This window comes from Prenolepis imparis, unplaced genomic scaffold (assembly GCF_030444845.1).
Source record: "Prenolepis imparis isolate NDT839.2.m4 unplaced genomic scaffold, iyPreImpa1.0 SCAF_4, whole genome shotgun sequence".
NCBI classification, from domain to species: Eukaryota; Metazoa; Arthropoda; class Insecta; order Hymenoptera; family Formicidae; genus Prenolepis; species Prenolepis imparis.
In genome coordinates this window covers 13,852,600-13,871,054 of record NW_028141162.1, presented here as the reverse complement: position 1 = coordinate 13,871,054, position 18,455 = coordinate 13,852,600, and the positions used below count along the sequence as shown (strand labels likewise).

The 18,455-nt window shown below is 33.0% G+C and overlaps 2 protein-coding genes across 3 annotated transcripts in view; one reads left to right on the top strand and one right to left on the bottom strand.

The window, feature by feature from the left end:
• Positions 1-18,455, top strand: part of LOC145934932 (uncharacterized) — a 469,524-nt gene that overhangs the window by 390,174 nt on the left and 60,895 nt on the right. The window lies entirely within an intron of this gene.
• LOC145934928 (proprotein convertase subtilisin/kexin type 4-like) overlaps positions 14,971-18,455 on the bottom strand; it is a 214,876-nt gene continuing 211,391 nt past the window's right edge. Inside the window, exon 13 of one of the 2 annotated variants that reach the window (XM_083035840.1) lies at positions 14,971-15,107. In XM_083035840.1, coding sequence (XP_082891966.1) covers positions 15,103-15,107 — 5 coding nt within the window. In that variant the 3' untranslated portion in view covers positions 14,971-15,102. Of the gene's footprint in view, positions 15,108-15,418; positions 17,287-18,455 lie in introns of those variants that run through there. The other variant, XM_083035839.1, reaches the window with a different exon arrangement.

Genomic DNA, 18,455 nt, shown 5'->3' with positions numbered 1-18,455 from the left:
TATAAGCATACTGAGGGCAATGACTTTGCTTTAGTAAACTTGGTAATTAGTCAGTGGTTATATATAGTAGTCAGCTATTAACATCGAGATAATTGATAAAAGCGAATAATAGTGTTCGTTAGGAAAATTCCGGTAGTTACAAAGTTAGCCTTGTAATAAAGGAAGTAATTTAAGCACACAGGATATCTAAAAGAAAGCGATCAATAAAATAGTTAAATAACATGCAAAATTCGGAAATACCTCATAAGAGAAACTGCTAGACCCGGAGAATATCAAATGATGCGAATGTATATGTGGATAAATAATTTGTATGCGATTAAATATCTGTAAAAATGATTCGCGGTTGGAACGATAAAGTGTCGCTTAACTCCGAACTAAAAGCAATTTTACCCGCGAACAGACATAATGCACTCGGGAGAAATGTAGTTGCATCCGTCAATGCGGTCGCGTGCTTTTTCTCGAATATTATCGCGAGCGATTCCAGTCACGCGTCTTGGCGGATTTTGTTTAGGAATTCTCGCGGAAGAAATTCTCCGGAGCAGGTAACTTCGTAAAACACTCATAAACGTAACGGGTCGTGAGGAGAGATATTGGCTTATCGCGACTTCGTTTTATGCTTTATATTCCACTCAACTAAATTTTACAGCCGCAGATAACATTTATTTGCGGGACGACCGTTAGTATATATAAGAGAGACAATTTGATCTTATCAGGATTCTCTCTCTCAAAAAGCGAACCTAGGAGAGACTGACAGTAAGTCCAGGCATGCGGTGTACATTGAAACTCTCTCTCTCTCTGTCGACACACGCGACAATAAATTCTGTTGATGTAAAAATATTTTTCTTTCGAATATTAAATTTTTGAAAAACCTCTATATTATATTTTTGCTTTTTAGGGTAAACTAATAAATTGGACTAATCTCAGTATTAATAAATTACAATTTACACACATACATATGTTGAAATCTCTTGAATTTCTGCCATAATTATAATGAATGTTAAAATATGACAAAATATTTCAAAAATTTACTCTATCTCTCTTAATAAATATATAATGATTGATTAATTCGAAGTATCATAATTTATTGAAAGTATTTTCTGTTTCTTTTTTCAATTTGTAGATTAAATATTATACAAAATGTTTAATTTTATAAAATTACGGTGCATGAGAATTTGAACTATCCGTGATATAAACGAAACGTCATCGGACATCAGACTGGCTGGCGACTTGGTCTTTTTTTTTGCGCGAAACTCTGGTGCGCGCTGCCATTACTGAAATTGCTAATCGTCCAATCCGCGCTCTCTTTTTTTCAGGACTCGCTTTAATATCCTCTGGAATTATTAAAATGCATCTGCGATGCGCCGCCTAAATTCATTAATGCATATGACAACGCGGCCGCTGCCGCGCTCGCGAATCGTATTTCACGTCCGAGCAAGTAGAGAACGTAACTAACCCGTTACGTTAACTAACGAGGCAGAAAATTATCAAATGGCTCGTGCGGCGATAGCGAAGTCCGCGCGAATTTCCCGAAAACTCGCGGATGATATTCTCGCGCTGATAAACGAGCGAAACGTTCTTTATCTTTGTTACAGGTATTCGCGCGTATCATCAAATTGTTGGTAATGCTTGAACTTTGTTAACAGGGAGCAGTCCGCGCTATTTACGGTATTGAGCATATTTGCAGTTATTCTTCGAGGAATGCATCATATAATCGTGCGAAAAGAGTAATAGTTAAATTTTGTATGTGTATAAGATTCGATGATGTATATTCAATAATACATTCAACTTAATCGATTTAATTTCTTTCTAAATCGTAATGCTTTTATAATGACTAGTGCATCCAATCGAATTTGCTATTAATTTTTCTTTTATATATAATAATTCTGAATGATATTCTTTTAATTTTCTCTAACAGCAGTCATATATAAGAACACATAAAACACAAAAAGTGGACAAGTCGATAATAAGTCCGACATCGCAAAGAACTACGTATATTTTCCTTAACAAAAAATGTCTACAATATCATGCGATTGGCTCGACTGCGATGAAAGTTGAAACATTTAACTGATTGCAATAAAAAAAAAAAGAAATACGAACCGGGGAAAAGAAATTAAAAAATGCCGTTGGCTTACCTTCCACCTGCGACCTTTAAAGTCGTCGACCCGAGAAATATCGATGCAATTATGGGCAACTCTCGGGAACATCGTCTGCCGTTTACGTGCCATCAAAAGCTGCAAAAGCTGTCGCGGTATCGTTCAGACTAATTACGTCACGGATGTTCCTTGGAAACAGTGGCGTAAAAGTTTAAGCGCTATTAATTGTTGCCAGCCAGAAAATACTTTTAAATCGATTATCCGATTAAGAGAAGTCATTTTACGCGCGCGTTTATTGTTCGTAACAATAATTTTCAATCTCATCATTAGATACTCTTTCGTAATTCTTACTGGAGAAGTATCTTGTTGCTAATATCTTTTTGAAGAGCTATTTCTTGAGCTTATTTATAGCTTAACAGATGTTTCTAAGTACCCAAGATAGAGTAAATTTTAATTATTTAAAAGTTTCTTTTATTTTTTAACAACAAAAAATGGGAGAGAGCGAAAGAAAGAGAGAGGAATTTGCAAATGTGAAGTTTACTCTGAAGATTCACATGATTCACATTAAACGTCAAAAATGAAAGATATTTAATTAATTTGTGGAAATTGCGGCTATTAAAACGAAGGAAATTACATTATGTGAGAATTTTGGAATTTTATCGTAAAACACACACAAGAATAAGAAGAATAAAAAATGACAAAAGAGTAAAGTCAAATTCTTTCAAAGTATTTTGCATCTTTATCAAAAAATTATATGCTATTTTCGATAATAATTACATACATTGAATAATGAAAGAAGACTACATTCATTGTGCGCGATCGAAATTTCGACATGGAAAGAAAAACAGTGGATTTTGCCTCGGTTGGCGTTTTTTCCGTCGTTTTTCCGATAAAGACAACTATCTTCTATTAAAAAAACGATCATTGAGCGAAAGGGAGATTTCGAAAATTCGACGTCGGCATTCACGTGGAATGCTTACTCGCTTTTGCAAAAATTGAATCAAGGACCAAAAGCGAAATGAGATGCAGTCAAAAAAGTCGTTCCACGCTAACTGATTTCGCGTATAAGTAAGAGATTTCTATCCTCGAATCGATGCTGTTACTAACATTAATTCCGAGTTTCGCGGCGTTATCCATGACTTTTTAAGAATTTCATACACGCACACACACACATACATACACATAAGCGAAATGTTAAATATACGTAAAAGATAAGAGTAGAGCTTAGCTGTAAAAGCCGAAGTGTTGAACTGTTGTACACTGAGCGATTTCGTGGTGGCGTAAATTTTCTCATTCCTCTTTGGGGTTACAGCCGAGAGTTAAGCGGTTGGTGAAGGAATTTTGCTCTTACAATGTAATGTGAGAACTCGAATGATTGATTGACGCTTTCTAAGCCATTTGCGTTGATCGATATTTCATACTGATACTGAAGGCCTTCGTCCTTCATCAAACTTGATGTAATGAATTTACTACGTACTATATATAGATAGAATGTATCATTAAATTACCTCAAGATGAACAAATCAATTTTATCGAATGAAGAATGTTATTTGTATCGTTATAAAATATTGAAATAATATTACTTTTACTTCATTATAATAACATTATAATAAATATCTATTCTAATTTTATCTTACAATATTTATTCTATTTTTCAAAACTCTTCTATAATAAAAATATATATATCTCTTTCAAAACATACTTTTAAAGTATACGAATTATTTTATTTTTCAAAAAATAACATACCTTTTTTGTTTTTTAAGAAAAATTATTCATATACTTTTTTATACTTTAAAATAATCCTCAAATTCTCTGTAACAAAATAAACCTCGAATATTTAATTGAACGTAACATTCAAGAGTTTTATGATTCAGGTATTTCGTTTTTTTTTATTTTCTCGCTTTTTTTTCATGAACAAGGAATTTTCATACAGACGAGAAATGCGGGCCCTATTTTTCACTTGAAAAGGTAACGACGGAGATCACTCGGACTTTCGCCAAATACGTATATACGCATGAAATTCGCGAAATACGTTCCAGGGTCACAATGGCATATATCGGGCATGCCCACGGGATCGAGATGAAACGATACGAGTCTCACGGGAACCGTCTCGAAACGGGCTACGTCCTATTGAATAACTCAGCGTTACCATACGTCGATCTTCGTCCATCCCAACATTCCCCATGGCTCTCACCCTCTTTCAAAAGTACCGGGGCCAGATCGATATGGAAAACCTTTGCTATGGCCCGACAACAAGGATGGTACATCGACGACAAGGATAAAGTATTAGTTTCCATCCAGCTCCTGCTGGAATTCTATTCCTACATATATGTATGTACTGCGTATATGTACCGATATATACTGCTGCAGAATCTGTTAAACAGAACTGTGAACAAGGTGCTGCTATAATTTACGAGATATAATTAAAATAATATTTTACATGAGTAAATATTATATGAGTAAATCAAATCTTGCACCTTTTTTTGAATTACAAGGTATTAATTGTGTTAACTGTTTCTTCGTCGACTATTTTACGTTATTAACTGTTCTATTTATTAATTTCTCTATTATAATTTTTTTTTCGCATGGCTTATGTCGTTGTTGCTATTAAAACAATTTAGAAAGATTGTTACACGAAATAATAATATTAATAATGATACACTTTTTAAAAACATTTCGTTCAAACTCTGATTAATTTACTCGGCAATTAATCCCAAGCCTAATATCTGCATTATTTTATTAATAGAAATAGAATTAATAATTCTTTTCAACATGTGTAGAAGAAAATTAGAACAACAAAGTGGTTATAAAAAATTCCTCCCCAGTTGAATTAATCGCTGATGAAGCTAATTTGAATTTGATTGAAGTCGCTCTTAATATTAAAACGTCTCGTACCGCGATCGATATCTTCAAATTGTTTCGGGGGAAAATGCAGCAGTATTCCGACGAAAAGATTCCAGTCGAAGAGAAGTGTATTGAATATTCTTTTACGCGGTCAAGTGCGCGATTATATTCGATCATGTGTTCAATGTACAACAAATACTTGAAATGCAAGTAACCGAATAGACCATTCCATGCCCTTACCCATCTTCTATTGTTCCATTACTGTCCGTCCCATTCTTGTAATCGACTACATCAGTCACGGTAATATCTAAATTCCTGTCGACTAACGGAGAACCACCGCTCTATATATGTAGAGAACTAATTTAAAGAGATATGCGCGTTCTGTTTACTCATTATGGACGCTTTTCATCTGCCAACGAAGTCAACCGCGTCGAGATTAATCGTAAATATACGAGGTCTTTAGCCTCTTTAGCTCTGTGAAGCGACTATTTACACTTTACATTATTTCATATGATGCACAGCGAGATACGCAACAGACATACGTTATTATGCTAGATAATAAACGTATATAAAATGTAAATTTAAAAAAAAGAGAGAAAAAGGGAGGGAGTGCAATTTCTGTCTTATTATACAGCAAAATATTTTTGTCTTTACAGTTATACATTTATATAATTGTGCAATTATATTATTTATCATACAATTAAAATTTATTCAAGAAATACTATAGTCATCCTTTTAGTACTCTTGCACTTTATTGTTTTGCATTGCTGTTTTGCTCTTCGCATAATTGTGATTTCAAAGGCGAGTTTTAAATATCTATAAAATCTTGGAGTTTTTGATAAGCCCCACGTTTAACCGCTGCATTATGGACACGCTTGTGTTCTTTGATCTCACACATGACGTCAAATTGCTCTTTCACACAACAGAATGTTGAACGAGCGCGGTTTGTTCGCTGCTTACGAGCTCATCGAGTAAATATCAAAAACGTTCTATTATTTTCAGCATATTGGATATGTAGATTTATTATTTTCATCTGATTGTATCATTCGCGAAGTTATAGTATTGAAATCCATATAATTATACTAGCCACTAAAAAAAGAATGCAGCACGACAGTCTTTTTATCACTGAGAGCATAACAATTCATGTAATTGATTTTAATTTCGAGTTTTAATAGAGCTCTGTAAGTTGTGTCTTCTAACTCTTGCAAGACAGAAATTCTGCGAATACCAGCATCCGATCTTTCTGACATTTGCTATCTTTCAAAGTTTTTCGTCGGATTAATGAAAATATTTATGACGTCGCGTGTACGTCAACTCATACATTAATGTTTTGCATTATAAATAAGTAAGTAATTTGCTTGCAAAGTTATCCCATATGAGATACATACCTGCGATACGGAATAATCAATATCGAAGAAGATCGTGAAGCCTGATGAACGCAATGTATATAGTGTGTTGTAAAAGTTTCTTCCTAACCCAAACTACGATGACAACTAACCCAAGCTAACCCAAGCAACGATGACAAGGCATTAATACGAACCTTTAGACAGTGTCTATTATTAGACTTGTTTGAGCTGAAAATTACTTTTTTTTGTATCTTTTTTATAGTGACATAAATACGTCTTAATATATATTAGCTCATTATTTATATCGAATTGGGACAAACATAATCGCAATGTTAAAAAGGACATTAAAGTTCTACGATTTAATACGATGAAGATATTATTTACATACGTATTATATGATACGTAATATATGATTTTTTATATAAATATTTATTGCTGGAAAAAATATTGAAATAAACGTAAATTATATATAATTACAATAATCAATCATAATTTTAAAATATTATAAACAAAGCGTTGTGTAAAGCGACACACAATTGTTGAGCGAGTTGATGGAATTAAGCGGAAATGTAAAGTAATTCATTTGCAAATACATACAAACAGATATGTATAACAATAACAGGATGAAACGTGCAATTAAACACTTACAAATTATAAATTAATACAATCATTACTCGATATGTTTCATGTATAATATTACATTAGAAGAATTTCCATGCTCTTTTATATGTTAAAGAATAAATTACAATCAATGTATATTTTACAAATGTAAATCGAGACGAACGATGATGTTAAAAATGCACAAAGCAAAATCCAAATAATTGGGTTATATAATAATGTTCGATATTCATTCATGCTTGCTTGACGAGTTTGCATTATAAAAAATATTTCCTACTGTAATTCGATTTAAAATTTCTATTGATAACCGGCTGGATGAAATTCGCTTTCAATGTGAATAAGTCGTTTTACATTCGTGGTCAATGATGCAAATGTTCAAAATAAAATTTAAATTTTGCAATATATTATTTTAATTGATCCATTTTATAAATCTCCTTTTATTCGATATTGGAGAAATAATCAGAATACTGCGCGTACAGGTGTTTCATCTTCTTTCTTACTAATATAAATATGATTATATACATTTTTTTAGCTTATATTGTATTTTCATTTATTATAAATATTAAAAATTTAATAGAATTGGAGATATGTCAATATAATATACAGGGTGTCCCATAATTCGCGAATCACCCGTCAGTTGCAGGTAGAGTAGGTTAAACTGAGTAAAAAAGTCCTCTACCATTTTGCGATTTTCGCAATAGTTAATGAGATATTAATTATAAAAGATCAGCCAATCTGCGCCGGCAGGAGCGCGCGACGCGAAGACACCTCCCTCTGCTACTTGATACTAGGCGCGCCGACGAAGCGGTGGGAGGAGCGCTTTGCAAGCGCGCTTCGCATTGACAACCGAAAGAGTCACACACATAGTGCGCGCTTTGTTTAATGCGTGTGATTATTTTCAGTTGTCAGTATGTACGAGCGGCGTGTAAAAATATTAGAAATAAATAAATAATAAATATTAAATAATAAAATAATAAATATTAGAGCAATGAAAATAATAAATAAAAGTTAATAATAGTTTAAGAGTCCTTTATACCCGAATTTGTATTTGTATATCAGAGTCTTTCCGATTATTATTATAAAATAATTCTTATTTATAATATTTAATATTTATTTCTAGTTTTTTCTCTATTGTGCTCAGGATCTAACGCTGGAGTCTTGCATCGATGTATTATTTTCTCTCTCTCTCTCTCTCTCTCTCTCTCTCTCTCTCTCTCTCTCTCTCTCTCTCTCTCTCTCTCTCTCTCTCTCTCTCTCTCTCTCTCTCTCCCATCTCTCATTATTTATTATTATTATTTATTTATTTATCTAAACATCAATCTCTCTCTCTCTCTCTCTCTCTCTCTCTCTCTCTCTCTCTCTCTCTCTCTCTCTCTCTCTCTCTCTCTCTCTCTCTCTCTCGTACGCGCGCACGCAGCATAGAAAATGTGCTATCGTTTCCTCACCACCTTGCGGTAGATAGCAAGACGCATTTTTTTTAATGGTATCCCCAATAGGTCTAATCCACTCTCATTATTTAATGCAAAAATTGTTCGAAGTGCCTTCCTCGTTCTTGTACACAGAGTTCGGCCCTTCGAATAATATTGCGCGTCGCGCGATACGCCATATCCGGCGTGATGGTATTAAAAGCTACGGGAATTGCTTCTCGCATTTCCGCTTCTGTATCATCACGCCGATGTTCGACCAAATCTTTGATATATCCCCATACAAAATAATTCAATACATTGAGATCTGGCGATCGCGGCGGCCAGATGATTGGGCCACCACGACCCATCCACCTGTCCGGATAATGCGCGTTTAGAAATTCGCGTGCCTGTCGCGAAAAATGCGCAGGTGCCCCGTCGTGCTGGAAAATTAGTTGCGTTCTTACGCGGAGGGGAATAATTTCCAAAAGTAATGGCAATTGATTTTGGAGGAAATTTGTATATGCTTCTCCATTTAAGCGAGGCGGTAGAAAATAGGGACCAATCTGAAAATTGCCGAAATAAATGATTTAGTGAAGTTGCAAGAAAACATTTTTTAGATTACTCTGTAAATTTATTACTTACGATTTCGTTCGCCGTTATTCCTGCCCATACATTAATTGTCCAACGATACTGGAAAGAGTGTTCCCGAATGGCGTGCGGGTTTTCTTCCGCCCATAATAAAAAATTACGACTATTGAAAACACCGTTGGACGGTGAAGGTGGCCTCGCCGGTCCATAGAATGCGGTCGGGAAAAGAATCATCCCGCCGACATTGTGCAAGAAACCCTGTGCATGTTTCGCCGACTATTAATATTTATTAAAAATAACAGGAAAATACATTAAATAAATAAATAAAAATACCTTCACAAAAATAGATGCGTGATTCTCGATCTCTCGGCAAAAGTTGCCGAACACGTTGGAAATGATATGGATGTAATCCATTTTGGCACAAGATACGATGCACCATGCGTCGCGAGAGACCGAGCATCCTCGCCAAACGGCGCACACTAGTCTGAGGATTATTCTCCACTGCCCTGAGAACCCTCTCCTCATCGTTTGCATCATACTGCATTGGTGCACTAGCAGTTTGGCGATTTGGTATCAAAACTCCCGATTCTTGTGCGCGTTGTATGCATCTTAAAATCACTAAGTGATTGGGATGTCGTTCACGCTCGGGAAATTGCTCCGCGTACAAACGCGCCGCGAGACGTGCATTTCTCCCGGCCATTCCGTACACGATAATCATATTTGTATATTCCGCGGCAGTAAAACTCATTTTTGTATAATTTTTTACGAAAGTACTTCTTGCGAAACGTACACGTAGGAGACTGGGCAACTACTAATGTGGAGTAACAAATAAATCGGAAAATGGAACGTTGAATTTTGTTCTATATTTGTTTCAAACGTTGGTGCTGCGCGGCTTGTCTTTATGTAAAGCGATATTCCTTGGATGTGAAAGATACGCAACTCACACGATGATCGAGTAATTTATAATCCTTGATATATTTGGTATCGCTGCCGAGCGCTTATTTTCCACATCCAAGGAATATCGCTTTACATAAAGACAACCCGCGCGGTACCAACGTTTGAAACAAATATAAAACAATCCCGGACACCCTGTATATACAGGGTGTCCGGTAATAGTCGCATCAACCGTCGTGTGCAGATTCCTGGGATCATTTGGAGACGATTTTTCCTCAGCGAAAATGTCGAGGGAGGTCATTATTTTTTGCATGTTTTCAATTTTTGCCATCATCATGTATCTTTGTAACTAAGCCTTAAATTAAAATTCTATTAAAGTAAACTCTACCTAAAATTAACTGAAGAATGTGAATTTATTATTATTTTATTTCCACAAGGCTTAGTTTGCGAAAAACTCTTTATTTTCAATCGCTTATAACTCGAAAATTATTGGTGTCTCGACATTTTTGCTGAGGAAAAATCGTCTCCAAATGATCCCAGGAATCTGCACACGACGGTTGATGCGACTATTACCGGACACCCTGTATATATATATAATATACAATATATATAATATTCAAAGTGAATGTGGCAGAGTTAAAAAATAATATTTTCTTTTTCTAATATATCTCTGTTACATATTCCTGAAAATTTGTAGCGGACAACATTGTACTGAAGAATATTAATAAGTGTGTAATGAGTGTGTATATTTGGGGAGGATATTCTTTTTTTCGTCGCTTGTGATATCATTTTGGCACAGCAGGAAAGACAAATAAACTGCTTATTTTTATACATGTTTTCAACATTTGCTGTTTAACAGGCATAAATAATTATTCGTTCAATTAAATCGTCTTATTATGATGATATGATCAACGTAAACATTATTTTTTTCGTTTCGGTAATTTTTTACAATCGCGATACTTTTTCATAAATTAAACATCATTTTATTTTCCTAAAGAGAGCTTTAACCTTTGTTGCGTTATGTGCATTTTATTTTGAAAGATTATGTTCGAACGATTTGTTAGGATTCTGTTAATATCAATATTTTAGAGAAAATTTTTGAAATTCGTTAAAAATGCCATATACTTTGTCAATAAAAACTATTAATTTTTTAAAGAAAACAATTAATGGCAGAAATAATTTTTGAATTCACGAAAAGTATGTAATTTTAAATAACTTGTTTTGTATTAAATTTTTATCTCGAAATTTTTTATTTTTACTCTTGCCATATATTGCGAATGTGTTGATTGAGCAGATCGTATGCAGGCAATTTTTGAAATGTAAAGTGTAGTAAAATTTGTCAGCTATTATTTTTAAAATTTTTTATCAATACGAGTGAATAAAAACTCTGGTTAAAATGTATTTGCTTGATAGAAGAAAGAACCGCAATAGAGAGATGGTTTTACTATTGTTATATATTATATTTAATTAAGATTTATTACTTATAGAGAAATTATTTCAAAAATTAAATAGCAAAACATTGTCGAGATTAGACAGGATTTTATAATTAATTTTATTATCATCATTGATTAATTTAACACAAATGGAAAATGATTATTTGTCAGTTTGTGATAACAATAATAGATTTTGCAAGATAGATCAGATTTTTCGTCATTCAATCTTATTTATATTATTAGTTGACATTTTTTTGATAGTATCTCAATTCGGCTTGGTTTCATAGAGATCGGTTTGCCTTCAAATTTCCGCTTACGTGTCATAAATAATTCTGCAATTTATCGTGCGGTCCTTTGCACGAAACTGTCTGTGTTTGCATATATCAAGGATGAAATACGATGCTGTTAACCGTAACGGACAAGTTTTATGGACCAGACGGTATGAAAGGAAGGAAAGTAGATAAACGGAACGACATTTATTACCGGTAGCGACATTTAAGAAATCTTATCAATGATTAATGTTCAATCGATGGTTGTAGTTGTTTTTTTTTTGGATAGCTATTACGACGTACAACGTGCACGTATTCGTTAACATAGGAAATAAAAATGTTCGCGTGTAAAATAAAGCAAGGTGGATTTATTTTTGCCATAAGTTAAGTATGATTTGCGAAAATTGAGCAGAAAACGTTGAATGATTAATTGTTGGAAAAAATTAATACAGCATATTACAGCTAATTAATTATTGCAAAATATTTGCTATATATATATATATATATATATATTTAGATAATTATATAAAATCAATGAATTTTTTTACAATACCTGATTATATTATTTTTTTATTTAATTTTGTATACTTTGTATATTTTCGTATATTTGTCATACTTTGTATATATAATTTTGTATAAATTGTAATTTTGTATATTTGTATACCTTTTTTATGTATGCATAAGAAGTGTCAATAAAATCCTGTATATACATATATATTTATTCCCACTTTTCTCCAAATTCATGGAATGGATTTAGTTTGTGTCGAAAAATAGGAGGGAGGAAAAAATTCAAGAGATTGCGCAGGATATCGTTGAATAGAGAGAGCTAAATATTTTTTCACAACTAACGAATAGGAAGTGAAATACGGAACATTTTCGTTTCTTACGATTTCACCGAGAGTATATACGCGCTGTCGCGTGCACGGGCACGCGTGCATGCTTCCTGGCGTCTCGGAACGATGGCGGGAATTTGGTCCCCTGCCAAGCGCCTGTGTATCCTTGGACGATTGCTTCTTTCACGTCGAGGAGGATGGAATGAAAAGGAGTTATCGGCGGTGAATCTTTTCACGAAAAAGGGAAAAGAGAGAAGTTACATCACACCGTTACGTGACGGTTGCAATTGAAAGCACTACGGTTCTTTCTGTCCACGGATGATTTCATATAATAATCCCATGTCTAACAATAAGATAGATCAGATAAATCAGTTTAAAAAAATATATATGTCGAAACATTCATTGTTGCGTTAATTTAAATCATTACTGTATGTTGAAGACCTGAAGTCTTCAGTTATTTATTCATTTTTGGCTGAGAAAGATCTGAAGAAATAAGGTTTTATGCTTATTTTTATATGAGATAAAAATATTTTTAATGTATTTTCAAGCAAATTTAACGTTTTAAACTTTGTGGCAGTAGAACATTCATATTATATCAATAAAAAAAGATACTAGAAGGAATAAATTCTGTGATTTGTGCGTGTTTTTTAAATGTTAATTAATGAAAAAAAGAGAGCTTATATTTAATCAATATAAACTTAAAGTAAGCAACTTGATCATAATTCAGATAATCTTACGCAATACCTGATAACTGAGAGAAGAGTCGCTCGGGATCACTCTGGATTTTCCTCGACAGTGATGTTCATCGCGATTCTGTGTTGTATTAGTTAGAAGGAGCATCCGTGATGCAAGTAGGATCATCGAGGAAAGATGCTGCTGGATATTCGCGCTTCCAAGATAATGCGGATTTTGACGCCACGTCACATAAACCCGTTTGTTTTATGCCCTCATCTGGTAAGAACAGCGCTGTTCGTCTAGATGCAACAGCAGTTCGCTCTTTGCGTACTTTGCTCCACGAATGGGAAAGGTAGCGTAGCGAGAAATTTTATTAGCCGTGAAAGCAACGGCTGCAATGTCGGTTCTCTCCCACATTGCAAATGCGTCGTTTGAGTACACGCAAAATTATGATTCGTAAATTACGACGAGTCCGCTCGGATGAAAATAGCGAAATGGAATATCACAATACCGCGAGATGCCGTTTTTACGACAGCCGCGCTCTCAATAAGTTTTAATTATCGGACACGACAATAAATTAACGATCTACGCGAATAATTTCTGAATAATTTGCATGCGAATTAAATTGCTTAAAATATGAAAGAGCAGCATTATGCGAAGCGCACTTTCCATAATAATTATATATTAATTTCCATAATAATTAATAAAAAGAAATGATAAAACGTCTGAAATATGTTTCTATCGAGAAGTGCGAAAGAAAACGCGCGTACGTATACGTGTGAAGTAATTAAAATTGTCAAAAGAAAGTTTTGTGATTAATAAGAGATTATTACTAATAATTACACATTTTATTATATTTGATGTAACTTTAATACTATTTTTGGAGAATCGAGAAAATTGTAATATATTTCTCTCGAGTTTGCAACAATATGATAAAATATGGGAAGGCTGTCATCACACAGAGATTTTATAGTTTGACAGCTTCTTTTTATGTCGAGTTTGCGGTAGCCAGGATTTGCTCGCGGTGGTTGGTATAATGTATAAAAATTGAAAGAGAACTGATTTTTTTCTCAAACGTGAATTACGAGCAATTAAATCCGTAACTGAATGAATTATGAATCAACACAGCGCTCTGTAAAATGTATATTTGATATGTATTCTTTATCCGTAACATAAACTTTTGCACCCGTTTAAAGTCACGTATGTTTGACACTACGCTTTAACAAAGCCAATACCGAAATTTGTTACATTATTGAATATTGATGAGGCAACTTTTCATAGGCAATAAATATGCACAAATGTGCTTTTTCTTGAAAATATGTCATCACAGTGCTCTTTCAACTGATTTTTATTACCAATATAGTCCATTCAATATTTGATTTATTTATCGTTTTATACGGTATCATATATAATATACAATTTCGATTACGGTGTATACCACAATTTTTGAAAAATATATATATATATATATATATTCCTTATATATATATGTTCCTTCTAAAAAGAGAATTATTAACAAATAGTGACGAATGGAAATTATTTAATGATCCTTTTTGTTCTATCTCGCTTTATATTGGTACTGTTGGCATAAAATTTCCCCTTCTATGTACTCGTGTATAAATCTGTATATATACTTACAACTGACAACAAATCCCCATTTCACAGTTCAATAGCAAGGATACAAGTCCAAAGTGCGAATATTAATTGGCAACAATTAGCAAACTGTTTCGTCTGTAATATAGAAAGCCCGTCTGTCAATTGTACCAGATGAATCCACTGATTGGGATAAGCAGCCAATCGCTGATTGCGACGAGAACGCGCTCGTTACCGGCGACTTTTAGTCGCACTGCGGATTAATTACTTTCGCAACTCAGTCCGCAATGATAATTCTGCTTTTGTGCTCCACGGTGCGTGTGATATATAAATGTGTTTAAAGTTAAATTCCAAGAAAACAATTAAATTATTTAATTTGCTCGTTTATTTTTTATATATTTTATATATTTTATATGTCTATATACAGACTACATTTGTCAGATTCCGTTACCTCTAATTTCTATACTTTGGTATTTGGATACTGGCTTCTTGGATGTTCACGGCCCAACGTTAAACTGTAAATTAGAAGAAAAATAGGTGCGTCATTAACTCGTACATTCATTATTATTGATAATGATTATAGATGCTTTAAATTAAAAATTATATAAATATACTATATTTGTTGAATGAAATCACAGTCTTTTAAACATAAAAGTAAAAAAAAAAACATGACAAAAATATGAATTTTATAAATAAATTTTTATGAATTAATATTTCTTTTTTTTTTATAAAGATTTTAATAATCTTTTCGGGGCTGGGTATAATAAAGACAATATCGAGATATGTGTGTTCTCATTATTATTTTTCATTACTTTATTAAGTTTTCAACATTAACAAGAACAATGTATATCGTGATTATTGGTAACAATTATGGATAATTACCGCAGACAATAGTTATGATCTATATTGTAATTCATACTAACATGTATCACATTACTGAGGTAAATTGCTTACGAAAAAATACTCCTAGCTTTATTTAAATAATGAAATCATTACGTTATATTGTCGCGGCTTTTGATTAATAAATCTTTAATCAATAAACCTTATTGATTTTCTTCACCACTCCGGATTAATACATGACGTGTACTGCGTATGCATAATACGATGTGGTAACTTTGTTAATTAGATCGCGTTACTCACCTAGGAACTCGACGATTTGCAAATCTATAGATAATAAATGAAAATTATTGTATTTTTCTATGTGTTTGAATATCTAGGAATGTTGTATGTATCTTCCTATATTATTATTTTCAACATGTAAACTTTCGATGTAAAATTAAAATATTTGTCGAGTTAATCTTTAATATGCAAGCTACTATAATATCCGCGATTAATTAAATGTCTAATAATAAAATTACTCGTGATTATGATGGATAGACTACGATCCAAAATAATTATCTCACTCTTAATCGATAATGACGACAATAGATGTCTGCACTGGTATTTTTTTAAAACTCTCTTACTAGATCGCATAAAATCACTCACTGGCTTTAAGGGACATTACTCCGCGTTAGTCGAATAGCGATCGATAAACGGTCCACCATCACAAACTATTGCTACAATACTGGCAACGAAGCGATTGCTTCAAAGGAAACTATCGGCACCATTAACGCTTCACGTTCCTGACATCTCACAAAGTGTTACTACAAAGGAGCATTCCTATACTTGCAAAAGTGTAATATAGCTTCTAAACTTGACGATAAGTTGTGTCTGAATTGGTACATACAATTATAGAAAATACAAATACAACAGTATTTAATTTTTTCGCGAAAACTTTTCTAAATATTTCTTTTATCGTTGTATTTAGATTTTTAGTTGAATTATAAAATCGATTATATTCATATAATATAACATATAAGCATATAAACTCCATATTTTACTATATGGAAGTGACCTTATTTCAGCCGTATATTTTCTAGAACTCATGTTTTGACAGTCTTACGAAATTACCAGACGCCTCTTCAAAGCATATTCTTAGAAAATATTCTCGAAATATTTTATTCGTAGAAAGTAATTTTAAAAATTTGTAAAATATATTTCCAATTATATACTTCCAAAATATTACGAGAATATTTTCAAACTTATCTCTTATATGTGAAAATATTCTTTTATAATACATATAAATATTCTCAAACAAAAAATACTATTTCAAAAGATTCTCAATACATTTATAAAATATCTTGAAAATTTTCAGACATATATTGTAGCGTTCTTTCGAAAATATTTTCCATCATCAATGACAGACTTATTCACTGTCAGAGACAGAAGTGTTTTCACTCTGCAATCGCTCTGTGTCCGCTTGAATCCCGCCATTGTCGGAATAAGACACTTTGCTATACTTGTGTTCAGATTTGCGTCTGCGAATCCAGACGAGCACGAGGTAAATGATGATGACAATCATGAGGCCCAAGGTGATTAGGAACACTACGGTCATCCTGTAGAACCATTCCGTAGACTGCATCTTCCAGGTAAGGCCGCTCAGTGCGCATAGTGTCCTTCCATTACTCCATGTGAATACCGAGTCCTCGTGGCAACTAACGCAATCCGCGTCGCTGGGCCCTTTGCATGATAGGCACGAATAATGGCATGCGGTGCAGAATACACCGGATTCGTTGTCATCCCGGACCGCGTTAGTCCCGGACGGGCACTGTCGCAAACAGCTGCCATCGCTGCGGTACCAACCCGGTTTGCACACTGAAAAATTAGATATACCATTGACGCTCTTCGTCTTTGTCCAGTCAGAGCTTGTATTGTGTTGTTGCTGTTGTTATTGCGGTGTGATGCGTTATACTGTGTCGCGCTCTCGAGTTGATTGCATGTCGTTGTGACGAATGTGGATGTTTATTGTATAAAAAGAAACCATATTGAAATTCAGACAATTGGAGGATTGTCTTTCTTATAAAAAATTATTATTGCCTTTTTTATCAATTTCATTGTGATCGTAATTAAATTTTTCGATAATTAAGTGAATTAAGTTTTACTTAAATAAATTTAACCATAACGTTAATATATAAGCTAATGTACGTGACTAATTAACGCATAATTAAGTGTAATGTGAGTTCATATATCGTGAAAATATATATATATATGTATATGATAAAATATCTTAAAATAAGGTAAGCGATGCCGAAATTTAAGATTATTCACGGTATGTGAGGATTAGGCTTTGGCGAATGTCGATTATTTTACGAAATTTACTAATTTTGACAATTATTCCTGCAAGGTTTTGTCCAACTCATATTATATACCGAACACTATTAAAATATAAATTAAATATTATTTTAATATGAATTCATATGAATGTAAAAATTAAATTATTCGTTACAAAAATTGACTCTGCTTTCTGTTTTTTTAACAGAATTTGTTTTACGCACATAAAATATTCAATTAAACTATTGTTACAAAAAAATGCATTAATCATGATTGTCAAATATTTAACTAATTAATTAAATATAAAATATCCATTAATTAAAACGTCATTTATTTGGAATAATAATTTACCGTTGATTCGCCCAAGCCTAAAATATGCTCGCACTTATAACTTAGAAAAACATAATTTAAAAAAAATTAATATTAATTTGTTTTACAATTAAAACAAAAATTTAAGAAAATAAGTTAATCTTATAAATAAATGCAAAATGATGATTTAGTAAAGCCTGTAATATTTTTTTAAAACTTGCGAAGCATGCGGAAGCATATGTGGGCCATGCTATACTCAATTTACAAATCATACATAAACATAACATAAAATAATATTTATCTGAACGCGCAATATATCACACAAATAAAACGCATACATAGATACTATATTATTACATTTGCATGTGCAGCTTTTATTCTATGCAACAATATAAATCTACGAA